Here is a 22,913-nt window from a genome sequence, read left to right on the forward strand (position 1 = left end):
TACGTAATTTTAAGTATCAAAATACGAAATTTCACCGAAATTTTATATTTTGACGCTTAAAATGATGTAAAAAATTGTTTATTTCATAATTCAACATTGTTAGAGCTTGAAGATCGGATAATTTGATCAAAGGTTATTCATCGTTGTCTGTTTCTTTAAGTTGCGCACTGCAAATTAATTGCAATAGTTTTCAATTCTAATCTTTCATTCTTCTAAATTCTTCGTTTAAATGATCAAAACTTGCATTACTTTAGTAAAATTTAATTTTAAATTAATTAATTTTAGCTGTATAAATTTATTATAAACTCTACTGAATATAATCATTTTGAAATTAAATATTTTTCTAAAAAAATATCTGCCAAAAATAAAAATTTTGATTTAAAAAAAAAAGGAATTTTTAAGTTTCATCAATTGCTTACCCGTGATGTTGAATAATTATATAATATAAAATGGTATTTTTCAAAGTATGCAATAAAAAATTAAGCAAAAGTTTAAAAAGTCTACCAAAAAAGGAGAAAAAAAAAAACTTATTAACATTAATGCGTCTTGAGAAAAGATACTTCCGTTGAAATATGCGAATGCACTGATTTGAACCTTTGGAATAAAAAAGCAGCAATTTTCGAAATTTCTTTCCCAAAAGTACCCGATTTACTCTCTGGAATAAAACCGATTTTTTCCCCCCGCATTGCAACTCTATGGGAAGCTAGAAGTGTCTGTCTCGATTTTTAAACAAATTTTAAAAAATTTAGTGTTACAGACCTTAAGGCAGGGAAATATTTTGCATGCAATATAAAAGTGAAAATTAATAGCACAATATAAGAGACAATCGAAATGCATTTACAAAATCCGATCATCACGCGCTTTTTATTGAGAATTTGTGTTTCATAATTATTTCGACCGATCCGGATGCAAAGAAATAATCCGTTGGAAGTGTATAAACGTTTTGAAAATATTGATTTACTTATGTGTGACCTGTACTCCAACAACGACAGCCAACATCAGCAACCATTAAATACTTGGAGAAAACACCAGCAAACTACAATTCTAACTGAGGTTTTTAAACTAGTTCGTAGAACTTTGAAGGATTCGGGTAGCCATTATCGAGGTTGCGAATAACGAATAGTTAGCTACTTTAATTTGCATATTAAAACCCATTTACACCAGTGGTCAAGGCTTGTGAAAGCCGTCTCCTTACGCCACTCGCATAAAAAGAGTCGCGTAAAATCTGTATCTTTCCTTATGTCAAGAATAAAATAGGAGCAAAAACTATAATCTACAAAATAACAGCGCGCTTTTGATGTTGTTCTTTTACGTCGCACTAGAGCTTCACAATGGGCTATTGGCGACGGTCTGGGAAACATCCCTGAGGATGATCCGAAGACATGCCATCACAATTTTGATCCTCTGCAGAGGGGATGGCACCCCCGCTTCGGTAGCCCGACGACCTGCAGGCGAAGTCGAGCACTTTACGGTAGAACAGTTTAACGAGGACCAATACCGCACACCCTCGGTCCCTACGCAGACTGATCCAAGTGGTCACCCACCCGCGGTCAGTGATGCTTGACTTCGGTGATCTGCTGGGATCTTAACGATCAGTCCACTGTGGGACAGCGCGCTTTTGAAGTGAGGGGTAAAAGGTATCAAGTAATTGTCAAAATTCTTAATATGAAATATGATACGAGTTAAATTTGCAACTATAAATACAACGAAAATAAATTAGTAAAATTTATCTTTACAAAAAATGTGTTATAACTTTAAATACTATTTACAAAAAAATGAATATATGCGCAAAATATCCATTAAAATACAAATAAAATTAATAATAGTTGCATATTTATCGAAATAAAGTCCTGTCTGCAGTTTTAGAGAATATCATATTCTACCTACTATACAGACTAAACGTTATGAAATTCGTCAGCTAACAGCTCGTGAACTTTATTAGTATGTCTACTCATTAGAGGTAATTATCCTAAATGTTTTTTCGGACAAATATACTGTCATTGCGATTTAGTTTGATAATGGCTCAAATTTTATAACGTTTTTTTCCCTTCTCATTTGTTTTAACACGTTGATTGCCATGGGGGGTCACCGGCGAAGTCAAGATTATTAGAAACACATAATTCGAGTATATTTTGAATGCTTTTAATTTTATTAATACTATCGTTACTAAAATGGTTTGAAGAAGTTAATGCAATTGAGAAAATCATTTTGGCCAGACAGGCAAGCCTTGTAAAATTAGCGTGGCATTCAACGTGTTAGTTGGCCCTCTTGCTTATGCCTTCAATATTAACATTTTCATCTTGAATATAATACACACGTCAATTGAGAAAATTCTTTTTCATATTAGGTAATATTCACACCAAATTACAATTCCAGCTATTATCGAAGTTATCAAAAATGCTTTTCAGTTTTATCTGATAAAATAACTGGTTTTAATTGCTTTATTTCTAGCGTTACTGTGTTTGAATTTGATGATTGGTCATATTTTGAAAACGTTACTTGCGTTAACAGCAGGGGCTTATACCAGAAGCACTACTATCTGCTGAAAAATAAATACCTTACAGAATATGATTAATTTTCTTGTTGTAATGGTGATTTAAAACACTAGTGAATCTATTTAAGTTTAATAGAATGCTTTTAAAAAATACCGATTTTAATTTCCGGCAGTAATTTATAACAGGGTGCGTAGCCAAATCTTTGGATAAAAAATAAGCACTTTTTAAAAACCTTTCAAGAACTTCACAAAAATTTTCAAGCACTCAAAAAATTCATACTCAATTAATGATATTATTGAAAAATAAAAACCTTTTATAAACAGTTTAAGCGTTAAAAAAAAACCCAAAAAGAAACGGACGTAAATCGAAACAATCAGTACTTTCCCACATCACCGAGTGAATTCAACTTGACCCTTACCCCCTAAGTCAAAAAATTGTTAGAAGTAAAATAAAAAGAATAAAATTAAAACGAAAAACATTTCACGATCTGATATTCTCCATCCGAATTGGAGCACTCAGGCTTCGGTTTCAAGAGTGCGTGCATGCGCAAGTCAACGTGGGTACGACATGAAGTCCGCGTGAATGATTGCGTAGCGAACACCCCATTTTTTCGTGAAATGCATGGGATCCACCAGATATCACTGAAGGAAAAAAAATTATTCTTGGAAAAAAAGCACTTTTTAAAAACGCCAGCTGAAAAAAGCACCTTCAAGAGCTTTTAAAAACGAAATCCCCAAAAAAGCACTTGTATTTTTTATAAAAGCTTCACACCCTGTATAAAAATGTGAAATTTTAAAGAATTCATTGCTTCGATTAAAAAATATTAAAATCTATTTTCAGCTATTTTATTGTTTTTAAGTTACTTTAAAAAAATATAATAAAATGACTTTTAAGGAAGTAATAGATTTATGAGAAATTTCGAAAAGAAATACACGGAAAACATTTGAAATCAAAATAACGAATATTTATTTAGCTGCTTATTGCAACTGTTATATTTTTATTACATATTATTCGCTTAATTCAGAAAAATGACCAGGTTTGATTGCCTTTAAAGTTCCCAATATTCCCAGTTAAAAAAATAAGTCTTTTGCATTACTAATTTTAAGTAAAAATTTAAATTCATAATTTAATCAAATTAAAACATAAATAATGACAATATTTAGTTTCGGAGAAAAAAATGGCATTGAAACATTTTAATGAGTGTATTTAGTATTCACTAATTTTTCATAATTAATATTCTGTTGATTATAATCTAAAATATGTAGACATGACTTAAATTTAGAAATTAATATTTTCACATGGATATCATTCACCATTTAGAAGTGACTCTTAACTGTTACAGTAAGTGGTAGGGAAACGAAGTTTTGAGTCTGATGAAGACTTTGTTCACAGTATTTAGGTAATTACTGTATTTAAATGCTTCATAAAGTTTAACATTAGTTGAATTTATTTAGTCCTTTCAATTTAATATGCCTTTTTATTTATAATTATTTAATAATTATCATTTATTAATTATTTTAAAGTATGTAAAAACTTATTTAATGTACTACAAATACCTTAAGAAAATTTTAGAACGCATGAGGCATCAAGGGTGACATTTTCAGAAGAACGGCGGGGGAAAACAGCTGCAACTTTTGACTACTGTTTACTCGTAATACTGCACGAATTAAGTGAACGAAAACTGCTCATCTCCCTAACTGTCAAAGGGTTTACATCCATCAACTAATTTAAAAAATGCAATAAAGCAAATTTCAAAAACTGAAGGCCACATCCAGACAGATCAATTTTAATAACAAACTGTTTCATACAAGCAAAGAACAATCACAATGAGCAACTCACAAATGGCTTTTGAAAGTAGAGAATTTATATAACCACATTAGCTATTTGATCATACATCTGCTAAAAACATTCTAGTGGCCAATCATTCAGAGCATATACATGCACTCAAAATATTAAAATAAATGTCAGGCACCAGATCAGATGTACACATTTCCGGAACATTCAAATATTCATTAATATATTCTCAATCCAGAATGAAGGGGGGAAAAACTGATAAAAGCTACAAACTGTACAAAATTATGCCCCAGTTGGAGCTAACAAATGTTTATTTAAAGTGCAAGTGTTAATGTTTAACGTCATTTTTTCATAAAATTGAAACAGCTGTAATTCAAAGATCATCATCATCTTCATCCGGGAGTGAGGTGTTTTGGGCTTCCTAAAACAAACAGAAGAATAATTAAAGAATTAATGTTTGCTAATGGTAAAACATAATTTCAAACTAGCTGCCCCCTCCCAAAAAAATAACCAACAAGTTTTTAAAAAGAGACTAATGAACAAATTCATTGAGCTGATTAATTTCAAAGCCATAACCATGTTATTAACATTATATAAACCATCAAATTAATAAAATAAATCCTATATTTAGTTTAAAAAGGTGAAAAGTTGCTAATGGGAAAAATATAAAAATTTTTATAAAGAAAAATATACAATTGTCTCGAATAGAACTGTCTAACATTTCAGTCAGGCCTAGACCAGAAACTAAAATAAAGCAGAAAACTTAATACAGTACAGAACCCGTTATCCGGAAATCAGAAAACCGGAACGAAATTCGATAAATTTTCCCGCTATTTTAAATTTTTTTTTCTTTTTTTCTTCCTCATAAGATTTTAGGATTTTTCGTTCTTTTTTGAAAGATGTTTACCTTACCATCATTTTGGTAATAATCATTAGTGTATTACTTCATCGTTTTTTCTTCTTTTTATGATTATTTCCAATTGTTCTTTTTTTAGTTGGTTTTAACAATAAAAAAAATGGCTTGTTTCAGCGATTCAGAAAACCGAAAAAATCAGTTATCCGGATAATCGGTTCCCTACTGTAATAATTAAAAAAAAAAAAAAAAAAACGCCCTGTATTTACTCTTCTTACAGTTGAACATTATAGTCAAGTTAAAAGAGTGAACTCAAAGAAATAATCCTTCAATAAGCATAATTTAGCATCCTTAATTTAGTTAGAGGCTCTAGTAAATAATTTGCAAGATCATAAAAATAGTAAGTAAAAAAATAAAATTTAGTTTAATAGGAACATATATCTTTGTTAAAAATAATAAATACCTTCATGTCATTCTCTAACTTAGCTTGCCATTCAGGATCCATAGTTACTTCTGGTGGAGCCAAAGCAGGCATAGCAACGAACTCTAGATTAGGGTCTCCAATCAACTTCCTTGCCAACCATAAGAAAGGCTTCTCAAAGTTGTAATTACTCTTGGCACTAATGTCATAGTACTGGAATAAAAAAATTGTTTTAATGAGATAAAAAAATTAGACTTACTGTTTCTATCTTTTTAATTAATAAATAACCATTCATCATTTTAAACAATAAATTCACTTTCCCATCAATATTTCTGCAGACATATCACAATTTTGTAAACTAATTTGCATCATACAAAATAACAAACTATAAAATTCTGTAAATATTAAGAAAACAAATATACCTGTAAATTCTTTTTTCGGTGGAATACAATAGACTTTGCTTTAACTTTTCTATCTTTTACATCAACTTTATTGCCGCAAAGAACAATTGGAATGTTTTCACACACTCTGACTAAATCTCTGTGCCAGTTAGGTACATTTTTGTAGGTGACTCTTGAAGTAACATCAAACATGATGATGGCACACTGACCTGTAACAAAAAAGAACTACCGATTTAACCACACAAGTTTTATTTAAGCAGAGGTTATTGCGAGCCCAAGTCAAAATTCCGGAAAATTTCTTGAGCTTAAAAAAAATTTAAACAAGGTTTTTTTTCCCTTTTCTCAATATTTCTTAGTTTATTTAAAATATATTTAAGATTTTACACATACCTATGATGACCTGAAGAAGTAATTAGAATTTAAAAATATGTCTCTTTCTTGAGTTGATGATTATAACAACTATTTACTGATAAAAATAAATATTAATCATGAATAAGCTAATCATGAGCAAGTAAATTTCTGGCTCTCCCTTACAAGCAAATAAAATAAACTGTGTTTTTAAGTTCCACCTTTGAAAATTTGATTTCCGGAAACTTATGTGATCAATGATTTTTTGAAACATCTGGACCTTCAATCTCCGAAAATCCAGATTTTTCTGGAGCACAATTTTTAAGCTACTACAACAGCCATACTCAAAAAGAAGAAATTTTTCTAGACTTTTCTAGGTCAACCTGTATAGAATGATATAAAATAAGCAATAAAATTTATACTTCATAAAAATTTTAATTATTTATTTAAAAAATAAAATAAAAAATTAATATTTACTAAAAACAGGCAATGGGATATTCAAAAATCCTGGGTAGTCAAGCTCAGAAAACCTATTACCTTATTTTACCTGAATTTCTAATTAAGTGCCATGCCTTAATGAAAGTAGAAGTTTATTAGAATCGACACCTTTAAAATTATAATAGAGAAGAAGAAATTACGATAGAGTATGCTTACATTTATTGAAAGATAAATAAATTAAAAAATAAATAAATAAATAATCGAAATTAAGGAGAAGCACAAGAAATTGAGAAAAATAAATGTATACCTGTTAACACTTTTACATGATAAAAATTTGTTCTGAATGAAGCAGAAAAGGAAAATAAAAACCCACATTACACATATAAATTAATAAATGGCATTCAGTTATATCTTCAATAATTAAATTTTTAATTCAATGCAATCATCAAATAGCCTTAAATATGTAAAAGCTACACACCTGGGAAATAGCGTAGAAAAAAACTGAGAATTCAATATTTAATTAAAATTAGTATGGTTTAATATTTATTAATAAAATAATTAGTTTTTTAAAAATAATTTTGGGCAAAAAAATAACTGGGGTAACTAAACATTTTTGGAAAAATAAATTAGTATAAAAGGATTACCACTCTTATAATAGGAAAAATTAAGGACTCTTTGAGAAATCAAGGACCTTAAAATAGGATAATTTTTTATCATTAAATATGCAGATCANATTTTTTTTTTCAAAATATAAATATTTAAAAAAATTTTGTGCGAAATTTTTCTGCACATGCATTTGAATATAAATTTCTGAAATTTTAAATCTGTTATTTTACCTTAATTTTAATTAAAAAATATTTTAAAACCTGCTGATTACCTATAGTATAATTAAATTTCAATATAATGCATGGCAGCTGTCGGTAGTTTTGAAGTTTATATATTTTCTTGGCAAACTTAAGTTTTTGACGGTTTAAACCAGTATTATACCCTTGTCATGACAAAAACCACTTTTTGACGTCAAAAACCCAACCCTGATTTGTTCTTTACAGAATATTGGGACACCAAACACCTTAAATTTTCATTAGAAGTGCTTTACTTTTGAATTTATATTAACTTCATTTTTTTTTTAAACATTTACACTGATTACAATGATAGTACTTCATTTAAGTAAAAATTATCAGTTTTTATAAAATGAAATTATTTCAGTAACTTAAAAAAGTTATTAAACTACCTTTACATAATTGAACTCTTATCAGAACTAATGCCGCCATAAAAGAGGCAGGGCACAATTACTGAATGTATTCAATGCCACATAAATGGCAAAAATCAAGTCTATTTTTATTATATTCACAATTAATTTAATTATAAATATTATGGAGGAAAGTTAAATCTGAAGTATTTCCACATTGTTAAGGGTTAACATACTTGGAAATAGTACTTTTTATTTTTAATGATTTCATTGAAATTGGATAAGTATTCAAATCCTGCCCTATGAGGTAAATACAGGCCATACCAATATTCAGCCACATTAAATTAATTTTAATTGCTACACCTTAAATTAAGTCAGTCAGAAACTAGGCTTAATTCAAAACTTTTCATTACTCTTTGCAGTAAATAGTTTTCTGAAAAATAGGAAACTAGTAGTTTGATATAATGTAGCTGGGNACAGGGGGGGGGGGGAGAGACCAGTGAAATGTGTGTTGTTTTAAAGTTGTTTTTAACTAATGAAAAACCCCATTTGAATTTACTTTTTGATTCATCTTATGAATAAAAATACCATTTAATGGAATAATGGAACATTAAAAAAAATGGAAAATTATACTCTAACATAACTTATTTAAATTGCATTACCTTAATTTCCATTTTAAACTAATAGAGTAAATTTCAATTGTGTCCTTACTCAAGAAGATTCTGTTATTAACATTAAAACAATATATCGCATTTATGATAATTAAAAAAATAATTTATTACCTTGAATGTAATAGCCATCACGTAGTCCACCAAATTTTTCCTGACCAGCAGTGTCCCAGACATTAAATCTAATTGCTCCTCTATTAGTATGAAACACTAGAGGATGCACTTCAACCCCAAGTGTGGCTGCAAATCATAAATTTTTTTAAATAATCTTCAAAAAATGTCAAATATTTAATTTTAACATTCTATATAAACCTACTCAGTAAATTTCACAAACTTATGAACATTATAATAATGATATAAATGTAATGTTCTTATAAGAATCACTTTACAACAAAAACTATTTTAATATAAAAAAAAAATATAATACACAATGCTCTTTAGTTCTACCCCCTCCCATTACTGCATATGTTTGAAAATTATATTCACATTTTGTGAAGCGCTTATATTATTTACATTTTTCAATTTTGTATTGTTTTCTGAACACATATTCTTTAGAAAAATGGCTGATCATAACCAGTGTCACAGTATATGCTTAGAAAAAAAAAATTAAAATTTAAAGGAAGTAGTTAGAAAAATGCAATCAAAATTAAAAGTGCTAAATTATTCAAGATCCCAAAAAACATGGTACGATGTAATTCTGCAAATAAGATAATGTATAAATTAGAGATGTAACGAATAGTGATTTGGCCGAATACCGAATATTGAGCAGCTAAATAGCAACTTAAAAAACAATAATGATTTTCTAAGTATATATAAATTAGTATAATATAACACGTATATACAAGTCTACTCTATCAGAAACACGTAAAATTGCACTGCTATCATAAAAACGTCTACAAAAGGATATATATAAAAGCCAAACAGAAAAATAAAATCTCAATTTAACTTTATTCTCATTATATTTGAAGAAAAAAGTGAACATGAAAGATTAAAGATCATTAGAAACCTTCTGTAAAAAAATTGTGATACAATAAAAAGTCTAAAAAAAAGCAAGAGAAACAGAAGGAAAAAGTTATGATAGAAACACTGTGCTATAATTAAAACTGAAAATCATCAGAAACGAAACAAATAAAAAAGTTCTAATTCCTTAAAAAAAAAATGATGAAATAGACAGGCTTGAAAATAATTTAAAAAAAAAATAAATAAATAAACAGTACAAAAATTTATAGTTTAATATAAAGTAATCTAGTTTCAATACTTCCAAGTGTTACTTTTCCATTTGTCTCTCAGAACATTAACAAGATTTAGAACTTAATAAATAAGTGGCAGAACTATTTTTAATAATGTATAGTGAAAAATACGATTTTAGATTATTCTTCATCAAATCAAGCCAAATTAAAAAAAAAAAAAAAACTTCTTAAAAAATACTTTGCTAAATATTTAGCAGAACATCTGGTCAACCAAATATTCGTTACATCCCTAGTATAAAAGCATAGATCTTCATGAAATTTGAAACAAGCTGGTTTGCCTAAGTGATTCTAACTATTCTTTCATTTGATACTGGGCTGCATAGACTTGAATGTAGATTATACTAAATCTTATGTAGAAAAATAATGCAATCAAGAAATTTATGCACCAAATATTTATGGTAACTTCAATAAATGCTTGAATTGATTGAATAAATTAACTCATTCTATTTTTTGTAAATTACAATTAGTTTACTTATAAGGAAATTTGTTAGACATGATTAATTGGAAATATTCATGTATGGTTACATAGTAAAAATTCGATTTATCAGGAACTATTCGTCCAATTTCGCTCGAATTTTAGATTTTGCCATGTAATATTACATGTAACAAATGCTGCAACAAAAAAAATTTTACTGTATAATTCAAAACTTTTGACCATTAAGCGTTTCAAACTTTGGAGCACTCTCAAGACCAAACTTCCTAGAACTTTGAAAACAAAAAAAATTGCCAAGTTAGATTCTTTTTTGGCATATGACAAAAGCAGAGCAAATAGTGTTTGAAACAGCAGGTAAACAACCAATTAGTCCCATAAAAACTCACCAACATATTTTTTCTCAAATTCACCAGTTACGTGACGTTTAACAAAAGTTGTTTTTCCAGTACCTCCATCTCCAACGAGAACACACTAGAAAGATGAAAGCCACAATTTATTTTTTAGAAATGCTAAAAATAAAAATAGGACACAAATTTCTACAGAACCACAGTATAGAAAAATTCTAGCTCAGCTTTATTTTAAATGATAAATTAACTACGGAGTACTGAGTTTTATTCAAGCAATAATTGTCAACTACTTGATGCCTACTCAAAACAGGGTTGGCTTTTTGCCGGCAGAAACTGGTTTTGCCATACCAGTGACAGAAACCGGTAAAAACTGGCAGAAACTAAGNAGCGGCAGAAACTGGTTTTAACCGGTAAAAACTGGCAGAAACTTAAAAAAAAAAAAACTTCTATATTAGTTCTAGTAATTGCCAGAATTTTACTTACCAATATTAACCCAGATTTTGTACTTTATGTTGTAGCTTTGCAAAACAAATCTGCCCCATTTCCTGCCCCAGCTGCTACATGGTGGTCCAGTTTTAAAAAATATTCAATAGATGAAAGTTTCACAAATCTTGCTTGTTCCTTGATGGCAATGCCTGCTAGTTCTGCTGGAGTTCAGGTTTAGAAACTGCATCAAAACTTTTCTTTTGTTATAGATTACTGCAGAGTGCAAACAATGCAATATTTGATTTTGAATGGTGGTAATTTTGTAAATAAATTGTACTTTATTTAACATTTGCTTCTCCTATGAATTATCCATTGCATGTCAATCTCAGTACTTACTTTTATGTCATTTTCTGAATTTCTGCCACAAATTTGGCAGAAAAGGGTTTCTGCCATGCCAGTTTTAACCGGTTTCTACCAGTGGTTTTAACCACTTCGACAGAAACTTGCCAACCTTGACTCAAAACCATATCTATCCAATAAATAAGCCGGATTCTGATTTCGGATCTGGAAATAGGGTCCCCATAGTTTGGTCAGAACAATCAAAGCCTGAACCCTGTTAATGAAAATTTTACTTTTCGTGTATATTGCCATATCACAAGAAATTTTCAAGTGAATTGAAAAGTTTGTGAAACAATATTAAATTTGTTTATCCAAAGACAATTTCCAAGTAAAAAAAGTATTTTATTAAATAGTAGTGCCAAACTTTTTTTAATTGTATGGTATACAATTTTTTACATCAATGTAAATTTACATAACAAATAACAAAATTTGAGCAAAATCGGTTGAATAGTTCGAGAAATTTGATTTTAAATGTAAGCATGGCTGCCAATACGGATAGTATATTACATATTTTACACTTTGGGAATTTTAAGGATTTCTATGGTTATCAAAATAGAAAAACTAATATTTTCCAGTTATGACTTCACATTAAATGTTGAAATGTTATTACACTTGGTCATAATTTTAAATAGTAATAGGCACTTAATTGATCAGATCTAGTTAGCTGACCTTGCTTCCTTATGTATTAGTGAACCAGGAGAATTTTTATTAAGCCAATATGATAGGAGAAACTGGCAAAATCCAGTAGAGCTGGCAGCAATGTATAAGACTTCTGTAAAATTAAGACTTATCAGGAACTATTCAACTGACTTGGCTCAAACTTTGTATTTTGTCATGTAAAATTACATGCTTTAAAAAGAAAAAAATTATATTCTTTACATTTCAAAATTTCTTCTCTCCATGGAATTATCTTCAGGTGATAAATTCTATAAATGAGCGAAATTTTTTAAAAAATTCTCGGAGTCCTCAAGTTATGGCGAAATATACCCAAAAAGTAAAATTAACATTAAGGGGTCCAAACTTAGGATAGCCTTTCTGACCAAACTATGTGGACTACATTTTCCAGATTACAGCGATACTTTAAATTTTAGAGGTAGAAATTTGAATCTGTCAAAAGAAAGGTATGTTTATTCAGAGAAACTACCTTTTTGTGCCTGCGTTTACTATTGTCTGCACTAATTATTTAGTATATTTGAGGTCACCCTCTTGAACCTCTTTGAACTAGAATGTGAAAATCTGATCAATATATCAAAAGTTATTCAGGGTGGTCCTTTTTGGTGAATTGTACATTTTCCTTTTAGATTGATTGTACATTATTTTCAACATATATATTAATAATAAGACAAAGGAAAAGCAGTGAGAAATTCATTCTTATGTACATAAAATTTCTGCAAAAAAATTTCACAATTCATTTTAGATTATGAATTACTTACATCTAACATTTGAATTGATGACTGAACAGATATAAATAAAAATGATTTATAGCTGTTGACATTATTTAGAACTAGTACTATCAATTCAAACATTTTACACTTTTAATTCAAAGTTGATCATACCTGAAGAAAAACAATAAAATGTAAATGTATTTTACTAGGTACTCAAGTTCTCTTAATTCTATACCAGCCAACTGTCTTGTCTTAAAATGCAGAATTTACTTATTTTCAATTTCTATTCAAAGAATACAGTACAGTTAAAATTCTTATGAAAAACTTTTAAAGCAGATAGGATAAAACGTGCTTCAACACATTCAAATAAATCTGATACAGAAGAAAAATGAGTTCCTTTTATACTATGTCCTACATTTTAAATTTTATATTAATTTAAGTCCAACATCAGGTTGAAGTATAGAAAAAATTAAACACATGAAATTGCAATGCACACATAAGGGGTTTCAAGGTACAAAATTTTATTAAATGTTTTTAAAATATAGAAAGATTTAAGTCTCAAAGCAAAAAATGAATGCTAAGAGCTTCCACAAAATGTAATTAAATTTTTTAAATGCAGGCAGCATACTTTTAGCAGTCGAGGCATAAAGCAATTAGAGAAAAAGTTTTAAATAAAAAATAATTAAAAGAAAAGCAAAAAATTAGCCAAAAGAAAAAATAAATAAAATAAATCTTACCTTGAAAGTAGGAACTCCATCACCCTGATCCAACATATTCTACATAAAAGAAACAAATATAATTATTGGTACAGGGCAATTTCAACTAACAAGAGTTGCAAATTAACAGCCATTGACTTATAAGCCAAAAGATTATATTTGTGCTGTGTTCAAAAGTAAATGAAACTTTTTAAAAAAAATGGAAAGAAAAAAAAATACTGGATAGCTAACGTGTAACACATAGCTCTCCTTAGCATAGCAGTATGCCTATGACATGATAAAGACCATGGTACTTCAAGATCTTAAAATTAGGTTTTAGTAACAGGACTTAACTTTTCTCAAACTAAAGGCAACCACTTCTCCTAAGTTTTTGATTATCATGTTCAATTAGGAAAATTGTAGCTCTAGCAGAATCTAGAGAAAGTTAGAAGCACTATCTTTAATGCTAATTTATATACAACCAATAGATTGTGAAAATTTAGCTTAATCTAAAAAAATTAGAAAAATCTGAAAATTACGGGACTAATAATACATTAAAACAAATGTTACTTAAATTTAATTTGAATCTTATAAAATATTCTTTTAAAAAAAGATCGGTAGAAAGGTAATACAACCTTATATACTATGTTCTCTTAATTCGAATTCATAATTTTGATTAGTAACAAGTTTTTCTTTTTTTTTAAACAGCAATTTCCAACCAAAAGAAATAAGTTTCTACCAATAAAGAAACTTTCATTATGAAATATTAAAACACTTTTATTACAATAGAATTTAAAAATTTGATTTCAAGTTATTAAACATTTTTAAATAAGTTTAAGATGCAACTAGAAAAACTTAATTTATAGAATGTGCAAATTAAAATACTTCTAGCTTTTCAAAACCCAATCTAACAGTCAAAATATTTAATTAACATATTCAAACTTTATTAATGTCACTTTAAGATTGCCCAGTCTTCACAACTTTCAGGCACATGAGTAACTAAAAAAATATCACAGAAAAGGACCGACACACCTCATGGCTTCTCATGGGCAAATCTGCATGTTTCTATATAATTTTTTTTATTATTTAAGTTTGGAGCTTTGTCAATTGTATGTGGTGCAGTAGATCACTATACAGAAATATTCTCCACAAATGTAAAATCTTTACAATCCTAGGCAACAACCACAAAAAAATATAATTTACATTTTAATATATTCACTACTTACTTTCCCATAATAGCACATATTGAACACTAAACAAGGACAGTATAATAATATAAAAACCACTGAAGTCCCATAATGAATCGTAAATCAAGGTGAACAAATAAATTAAGTTAGTATTAGGAATATTAACTGCACTTTGCAATACCACAGTTACAAGGATAGAACTTTTAGCTTTCTCTATCAAGGTGAAATGACAATAGGATACACTACATTCTAAAATTTACACTATAAATAGGTTAGTACAACTTTCCTTACCCCTATAACAAACATCTCTATTTATATAAATATTTCAATGTTATAATTTTAAATTCCTAAATTTGTTATCACTTAACATAAGGAAATATTCAAAGTAAAAAAAGGAGAAATTGCCAGGTATATATATTATCTTTACTTAAACGATGTAAAAATTTACCAATAATATTGGTGGGAATTCGTACCATGTGTTAATAACAGCATTTAAAAAATAAGAAGCACCATTTGAATTGAGATCATTAAAATTAACCCTCTAACCATGAAATTAATTTGATGACATAGAAAATTAATTACCTATTATATTTAAAAAGTCTTACAATACTAATAACAAGCGCTTGAAAATTTACACAAAACAAGGTAAGGACTAAAAATTGGTATTTAAATAATATCAACAATTAACAAGTTTAACTATATTTTCATAATGCAACAAAGATAAAGAAAAGAACGAGCAACGTTGTTCCTTTTTAAAAAGATAGCTAGACGTGACAATGAGTCTTGGGCCTAAGAGAATATAAAGACGCATGTGACTCATGCAAAAGAATTGCCGTACCGGCTAACTTATTTAAAAAATAGAGAAATATTATGAGAAGGAACCGCATGTACTTACTCAGAAATTTTACAAAGCACAAAAAGTAAAAGTAAATGATGACTTTACAAAACAAATAATTTAAATAGGTGAATAATTTTCAGACAACTCCTGCACGTCCAAAATATAGAGAAAGAGACGGAAGGAATGGCGGGAAGAGATGAGTAGTGCAGTCTAAAAACAACTCAAATATAAAACACCAGATCGTTTTAAGTAAAAGAGATTCAGACTGGAATAGTTTAATTCTCAAAGATGCGTCGAAATCGTAATTGAGTTAGGACCTTGCTATATTTAATTTGGTATGCCTCAAGCATTGTAGTAAAAATGAATCAATGTTTGGCGTAATGAATTCAATTTGTTGTTATTGTTTTTGTTAATTTGCGTCGCACTAGAGCTGCGCAATGGGGAAGTAGTATAGAGATGGGAAAGTAGTATGACTGATAAAGGAAAGAGAAGCAAGACAATGATCATCTGAATTATTTATTTACCAAAGATATTACATGTGCTGAGGTAGATGACATTTGAAAATGTCATAAAAGATGTTCAAAGTTCCCACCATTGCTAGCGATGCACGTGTTACACTGTCGGGCCAAGGATTGGTGGCTCAAATCACCAGGATTTTATTCGATATCCGCAGCAACACAGATAATACTTGCAACCAGTACCAGGTTCATTTAGAAACACACATGTGTTGCGTGTGCAGCACTTTTCAGTCAAACTATATCTAATCCAGCGGTGTCCAAACACCCGATTTGAATGTTCACAGACGCATCTGCCATTATGGGGAGGTGTTCCATCACGTTGAAATCACATATGGAGTCTGACACATGGCACAGGGTCAAGTAAGCTTGGTACAGTCAAACGAAAAAATGAGTGAGCACTGTGACGTAAAAGAAAAAAGTGTTAAACGATCCCTTTTTTGTGGGTAGATAATCAATTCAAACACACAGGATTGAAAAAAAATAAATATATTCCAAATCCCTACATACGTGTCATTTTTCCTGTGTTGCAGATGAAAAAAAAATGTTTTTTTCAGGTAGGAGTGTAATTTTCGCCCCCAAAATTAGTCTCTCATTTCCTTCAGGTGTAGACAAAGGAAATTTGTTTCCCGGGTAGGTGAGATAATTCAAATGAGCTTTCTCTAAGAAAAGAATGCAATTTTTTTCCAAAATTGGTGTTTAGAGTATCATAAAAATGGGACAGGTCCCGAAATGCGGGGATCTGTCTCATTTTGAACTGACATGCTTGGAACCAGTGGCGTACGCAGAATTTTTTCAAGGGGGGTGTTCATAATTTTCCGGAACTACTAAAAGAAATTCGAATCTGTAATAGAGCACTATGATTTCCCTAATTTAGACAGCTGGACAATTTTGACTTTTTATTTAGACAACATTGTTTAGTTAAATTTTAAGTTTAAGAACATATTGTAATATCTTCTGAAAAAAGTCCAATGTCATATGGGTGGAAAGTACCACTTTGAAGGCCACTTTCACATTCATCAGTTTTTGTTATGCTAGAAACGTTTTCTTCAACGGAAATATCACATTTCTGTTCAACAGAAAAACTTACATTGGTACTAGATGCTGTCACCTTACTAATTTCAGGTTGTGAATTTTTCTCAAAATAATTAAAAATTGCTAAATTCTTGCGTTTTGACACCCTAAAGATACAGCAATATATATATATATATATATATATATATATTGGCACAGAAATATCCTCTATGCTACGATCTCAAAGTTTCGAGCTGGAATGAATAACTTCAACGAGCACAGTATCTCCAATGGTATTGTTACTGATTTCTTCACTAGTCGAAATAGTGGCAACGACGGGTTCGGCGATTGAATGAACTTTTTGTTGAGACAAAACAAAACAGATTTAACGACAAGCTCCGAAAGACAAGCGGCAGAGATAACTCTTAGTCTGACTAACTAACTTCACTGTACTCCGTTCCCCCTTTTATGTAATTTTTCACCGCATCTCCAAAATTCTCGAATTGTCTCAAAGACGACAGAACGTCTAGGATTACAGAATCATCACGTAAAGACCTCGTGAATGACAGCCAATCTCGAAAACTATACTGGCTGGACAGAAAGGAACCAGTCCGTAACGGTATCACGTGAATTTGGTTTCAAAAGTACAACCCTATTATAGTAAATGTTTTTTCAGTACTCTGAGACCCCGCAGTGGACTGATCGTTAAGACACGGTTCCCATCAGATCACCGAAGTCAAGCATCACTGGCTGCAGTCAGTGTGCGGGTGGGTGACCACTTGGATTAGTCTGCGTAGGGACCGAGGGTGTGCGGTATTGGTCCTCGTTAAACTATGCTACCGTAGAGTGCTCGACTTCGCGTGCAGGTCGTCGGGCTACCGAAGCGGGGGTGCCATCACCTCTACAGAGGATCAAAATTGTGATGGCACGTCTTCGGATCATCCTCAGGGATGTTTCCCAGACCGTCGCCAATAGCCCATTGTGCAGCACTAGTACGATGTAAATGAACAACAACAGTACTCTGAGAAATACCGTGAGAAAAAAAAAGTAGGCATAAGGCTAATAAAAATATATAGTCTTAAAAAATAATAGCTGGCATAATTTCTACTAAAATTTTTATTTTTGCCGTTTTGTCTGAGCTCAAGGGGGGTGTTTAAACCCCTAAACCCCTCCCTTGCGTACGCCACTGCTTGGAACTTTAGACATTGGAAAAATGTTTAGCAGATGTGAAAATTTCCAGGTCACTAATTTAGGCTCCTAAGTTTTGAAATGAAAAATTTTCATGGTTAGCATCTCGAATGTAACAAAAGAATGGTGTTTCTTATCTTTTCAATGGACATTAGAGGGTGGTTTTTTCAGGATCTTTATACCTGCTCAATTTGCTTGGTGGACATTATGGAGCCTCAAAAGACAAGATGTCATCATATTTTTCACAAGAAATAGCTTGAAAAATGGATGGTGGACAGAAAAACTAGTCCGCATCGCCGCACACAATTGATTTATTGAAAACAAAAAGTGGGATAGGTACCCTATTTGGGACCTGTCCCATTTTTCGTAACATTCTTGGTGCCGCCCATAAATTTTTTTCATTTTAACATTCATGAGCCTCACAAAGCGATTAAAATTTTCAACCGCTCAACATTTTTCCATTCGCAATCGCAACGCTCGAATACGCCATCTGGGAAGAAGACGAGTTCCATCTCCTGACTCTCCCCCTTCCCTCTTCTCAACTGTACAGGAATGTACTACGATATTTCCTTCTTTCTCAATATTTTTTGTATTTATTTATCAAAAATATTTTCTGAAATTTCCACCATGCTTTCTTTTAGAACTATGTTCAATGAAGTTTTCAGTTTACATGTAGTTAATTAACTTAAACGTTTTTAATCAATCTGAAAATCAGGACAGAAACTAATGTTTTTCCTTCTCTTTATGACTTTCCACAAGCTAATGGGGAAAGCATGTAAAGTATTGTCATTGATAGAGAGTTCTGCTCTACGCCATCTGCAACCCATTTCGATCGCCAATTGTCTGAAAGTTGCAATCATGTCATTTGAAAATGGGACAAGTCCAGAAATGCGGGATCCTGTATTCCTGTACCATTTTCAACTGATAAGCTGTTAAATTTTTTATGATACTCTAAGTAGCAATTTCGGAAAAAAATGCATTTTTCCACAGAGGCAACTCTTTTGAATCCCCTCACCTACCTGAAAAAATTGCTTTGGTAACATCTGAAGAAAACGAGGTACCAATTTTAGTTAAAATTACTCTCTGATCTAAAAAAGCAATTTTTTTTTCATCTGCAAAGCTTGATATATGACAAACATATTGAGATGTGAAAATTTATTGATCCACCAACCAGGCACCAGGTAAATTACCAGTAGGAATTAATTTATTTTTTCATTTGAAATTATTATTTAACCATCCAAAAGGAATCGCTTTACGTTTTTGATTTTTTTTTCTGATGGGGTCACGGTAATTTTCCAAGTGACTAGCAGCTTTTGCGAAAAGATGTAGGTAGGTAGGTTCTTTAATAACGTCGCACTAGAGCTGTACAATGGGCTATTGGCGACTGTCTGGGAAACATCCCTGAGGATGATCCGAAGACATGCCATCGCAATTTTGATCCTCTGCCGAGGGGATGACTCCCCTGCTTTGTTAGCCCGACGACCTGTGCGTGAAGTCGAGCACTTTACAGTAGAACAGTTTAGCGAGAACCGATACCGCACACCCTCGGTCCCTACTCAAAGCTGATCAAAGTAGTCACCGACTCGCTTACTGACTGCAGCCAGTGATGCTTGACTTCGGTATTCTATTGGGAAAGTCTTTACGATCAGTCCATGGCGGGACTAAGGAAAACTGAAATTTTTTTCAGATGTTATAGGTCAGGGGTGGCGAACCTTTATATACCAACGTGCCATTTTTTCTAAAAAATTGTTTAATGAGGTCATAGACGTGCCGTCAAATAATTTTGACTTCGTGATTATAGGGAAAATAATACTACTAAATACTATCAACTCAAAACTCATTAATTGCACTGAAGAAAAAAACATTTTGCCATGTCTTAAAACAACTTAAAGTAACATCAGTGTGACTTCTGTTGTTGCAGATTAGATGACAAACAATTTATATTAGGTTGTAAGATGTTAGTTAAGCAGGACTGTCAGTTTTTTTTGCTAGTTATTTATTGTTAGTTTGTTTTTTATGGTTATTAATTGTTTTTTTAGCATTAATTGTTAATTTTTTTATTAATAATTGTTTATTATTTTGTTTGTTTTATGTGAATTTTAATTTAATTGTTACATATGCTTCATAGTGTAATAACATTTGTGTAATAACAATTCATAGTGTAATAACATTTGCAATCGGTCGCGTGCCCAAAATATTGTGTCTCGAGCCTTAAATGTCGCGCGTGCCATTGGTTCGTCATCCTTGTTATAGGTGATGGAAACAAGTAAGGTCCGAGTAAAAAGTCGCTGACCACACCAGCCCAAATATTAACCGAAAAATGATGTTGTGAAGCATGGTCCCCAGCCTACAGCCCAGCTCACAGAGCCTGACTAAGGCAGGGACATACGAGGCAGTTGCCCCGGGCCCTCACATTAGAGGGGGCCCCTAAATCAAATAGAAAAAAATATCAGTACAGTGAGAAATCCGTCAGTTTAATGTTAGCTTCTTCATTAATCTATCTAACGCAAAAAATCTATCTTTCGTAAATTCATAGCTTTCTAGGGAGGAATTCTGCTAAATTTTCGCAATTACGATGGACAAATTTGGCCAATCAAAAGCCTTTATTTTTACATATCGCAAAATGCGATATATTGCAAAAGTACGAGCTTCTGATAGGCTTAACTAAGCCATCGTAATTGTGAAACTTTAGCTGAATTTCGCCCTAATGTCAGCAAGGATATGAATTTTTCGTAGATAGATGACAAAAGCTAACAAGCAAAAAACTGCATTCGGTATGATGAAATTGTCAGAAAATCAATGATATGGACAGAACGACATTTTGTCTGACCATTAAAGGGGGGGGGGGACTTTATAGCTATTCCAGGTTCTTGTCAATTTTCTTGTTATATATCTATAACAGTGGTTACCAACTGGCGGCCCACGATCTAAAATATATTAGTTTTTTTCGTTTCTGTGAAATTGAACATACCAACGGTGCAAAAAAATTTATTACTCAGGTTTTGCATCCAATAAAATATTTATTTAAAAAAAAATAATCGTGTATGTCGCCCTTTTTAATTTCGTTTTTTTTTGTATTTTGTGAATATAATTTAGCATGTGAGTATCAGAAATTTTCTCGAAGTAATTCTCCGATTTAACTTTTTGAAACCATTCATTTTGGTCGAAATTATTCACATTTGTAAATTTTAAAACGAATAAAGGAAATAATGAATATCATGTTTTATTTATATTCTTTGAATTGAATATGACCTAAGCGGAAAAGAAGAAAAAAATTAATTTCGGGAAGCTCGAGAACTTTTTTTTATAGCTATAATTCCTAATAAGTAAAAAAAAAAAATCACAAAATTAAATTTAAAGGAAAACAAAGTCTTGTGACTAAGATTTTGATTAAAAGAAGATTCATGTGTTACCTATCTCTTACATATTAATTGCTTAATACATAGGAGCACATAAAAATTATAGTAGGAAGAATTTTTTAATATGCAATTAAAAATTTTTAAGTCCCGCAGTGGACTGATCGTTAAGACATGGTTCCCAGCAGATCACCGAAGTCAAGCATCACTGGTTGCGATCAGTGTGCTTGTGGGTGATCACTTGGATCAGTCTGCGTAGGGACCGAGGGTGTGCGGCATGGGTCCTCGTTAAACTGTTCTACCGTAAAGTGCTCGACTTCGCGTGCAGGTCGTCGGGTTAAAGAAGCGGGTATGCCATCCCCACTGCAGAGGATCAAAATTGTGATGGCATGTCTTCGGATCATCCTCCGGGATGCTTCCCAGACCGTCGCCAATAATCCATTATGCAGCTCTAGTGCAACGTAAATGAGCTACAAACAAAATATTTTTCGAAATCTACTTGCTATATTAATTTATAATTCAATACTTTTGTTTTGTATAACTTGATAAAAATCTGACAGTAATATTTAATGTTCCTTCAAACATAAAAAGAGTCCGATATAAAATTTTGATAAAGTTGCGGCCCCCGTCCTCATGTAAGTTGGAAACCCCTGATCTATAATGAGGTGAAAAATTTAAATACCTCCATAAAGATCGGTTCTTCATTACTGAAGCAGACGGGAGCCCCCAAAGAAGTTTTTGCCCTAGGGCCTCAATTAGGCTAAGTCAGGCCCTGCCAGCCCATTGTGGTGGTTGAGTACATTATCTCGAGTGGAGCACGTCTCATTCGTTGTTGTAGTTCATTTACCACTAGAGCTGCACAATGGGCTATTGGCGGCGGTCTGGGAAACATCCCTGAGGATGATCCGAAGACATGCCATCACAATTTCGATCCTCTGCAGAGGGGATGGCACCCCCGCTTCGGTAGCCCATCAACCTGCACGCGAAGTCGAGCACTTTACGGTGGAACAGTTTAACGAGGACCAATACCGCACACCCTCGGTCCCTACGCAGACTGATCCAAGTAGTCACCCACCCGCGCGCTGACTGCAATCAGTGATGCTTGATTTCGGTGATCTGACGTCTAATTCGTAAATGAAACGTAGGTTGGGAAATGTGTGTCTTGGCGGTACACCACTGTGCAAAATGCACCAGTGCAGGATGATCTGTGGGGAACAGTGACGGTACTCTTTGAAGATGGTATGGATGAAAGTCTTTACGTTGTATTTATATA

The 22,913-nt window shown here is 31.5% G+C and overlaps 1 protein-coding gene across 2 annotated transcripts; it reads right to left on the bottom strand.

Annotated features, from left to right (window-relative positions):
- Window positions 1-4,265: 4,265 nt before the first annotated feature.
- Window positions 4,266-15,966, bottom strand: LOC107439373 (RAN, member RAS oncogene family). Of its 2 annotated transcripts, none has more exons than XM_016051942.3 (7): window positions 15,625-15,966; window positions 13,585-13,623; window positions 10,677-10,761; window positions 8,722-8,847; window positions 5,986-6,173; window positions 5,606-5,776; window positions 4,266-4,710 (listed from the first exon to the last, which is right to left on the bottom strand). In XM_016051942.3, the coding sequence occupies exons 2-7, from the start codon at window positions 13,618-13,620 to the stop codon at window positions 4,663-4,665; spliced, it is 654 nt and encodes a 217-aa protein (XP_015907428.1). In that variant the 5' UTR covers window positions 13,621-13,623; window positions 15,625-15,966; the 3' UTR covers window positions 4,266-4,662. The 2 variants fall into 2 exon arrangements, with proteins under 2 accessions (XP_015907428.1, XP_071037548.1); XM_071181447.1 differs by having other exon boundaries at window positions 15,312-15,711.
- Window positions 15,967-22,913: the final 6,947 nt, after the last annotated feature.

This window comes from Parasteatoda tepidariorum, chromosome 5 (assembly GCF_043381705.1).
Source record: "Parasteatoda tepidariorum isolate YZ-2023 chromosome 5, CAS_Ptep_4.0, whole genome shotgun sequence".
NCBI classification, from domain to species: domain Eukaryota; kingdom Metazoa; phylum Arthropoda; class Arachnida; order Araneae; family Theridiidae; genus Parasteatoda; species Parasteatoda tepidariorum.

Coding starts and splice junctions, on each gene's coding strand:
- LOC107439373 (XM_016051942.3), bottom strand. CDS start 13,620: ATGTTGGATCAGGGTGATGGAGTTCCTACTTTCAAG. Junction 8,848..10,676: donor ATTTGAGAAAAAATATGTTG/GTGAGTTTTTAT, acceptor TATGATTTGCAG/CCACACTTGGGGTTGAAGTG. Junction 6,174..8,721: donor TGATGGCTATTACATTCAAG/GTAATAAATTAT, acceptor TTTTTGTTACAG/GTCAGTGTGCCATCATCATG.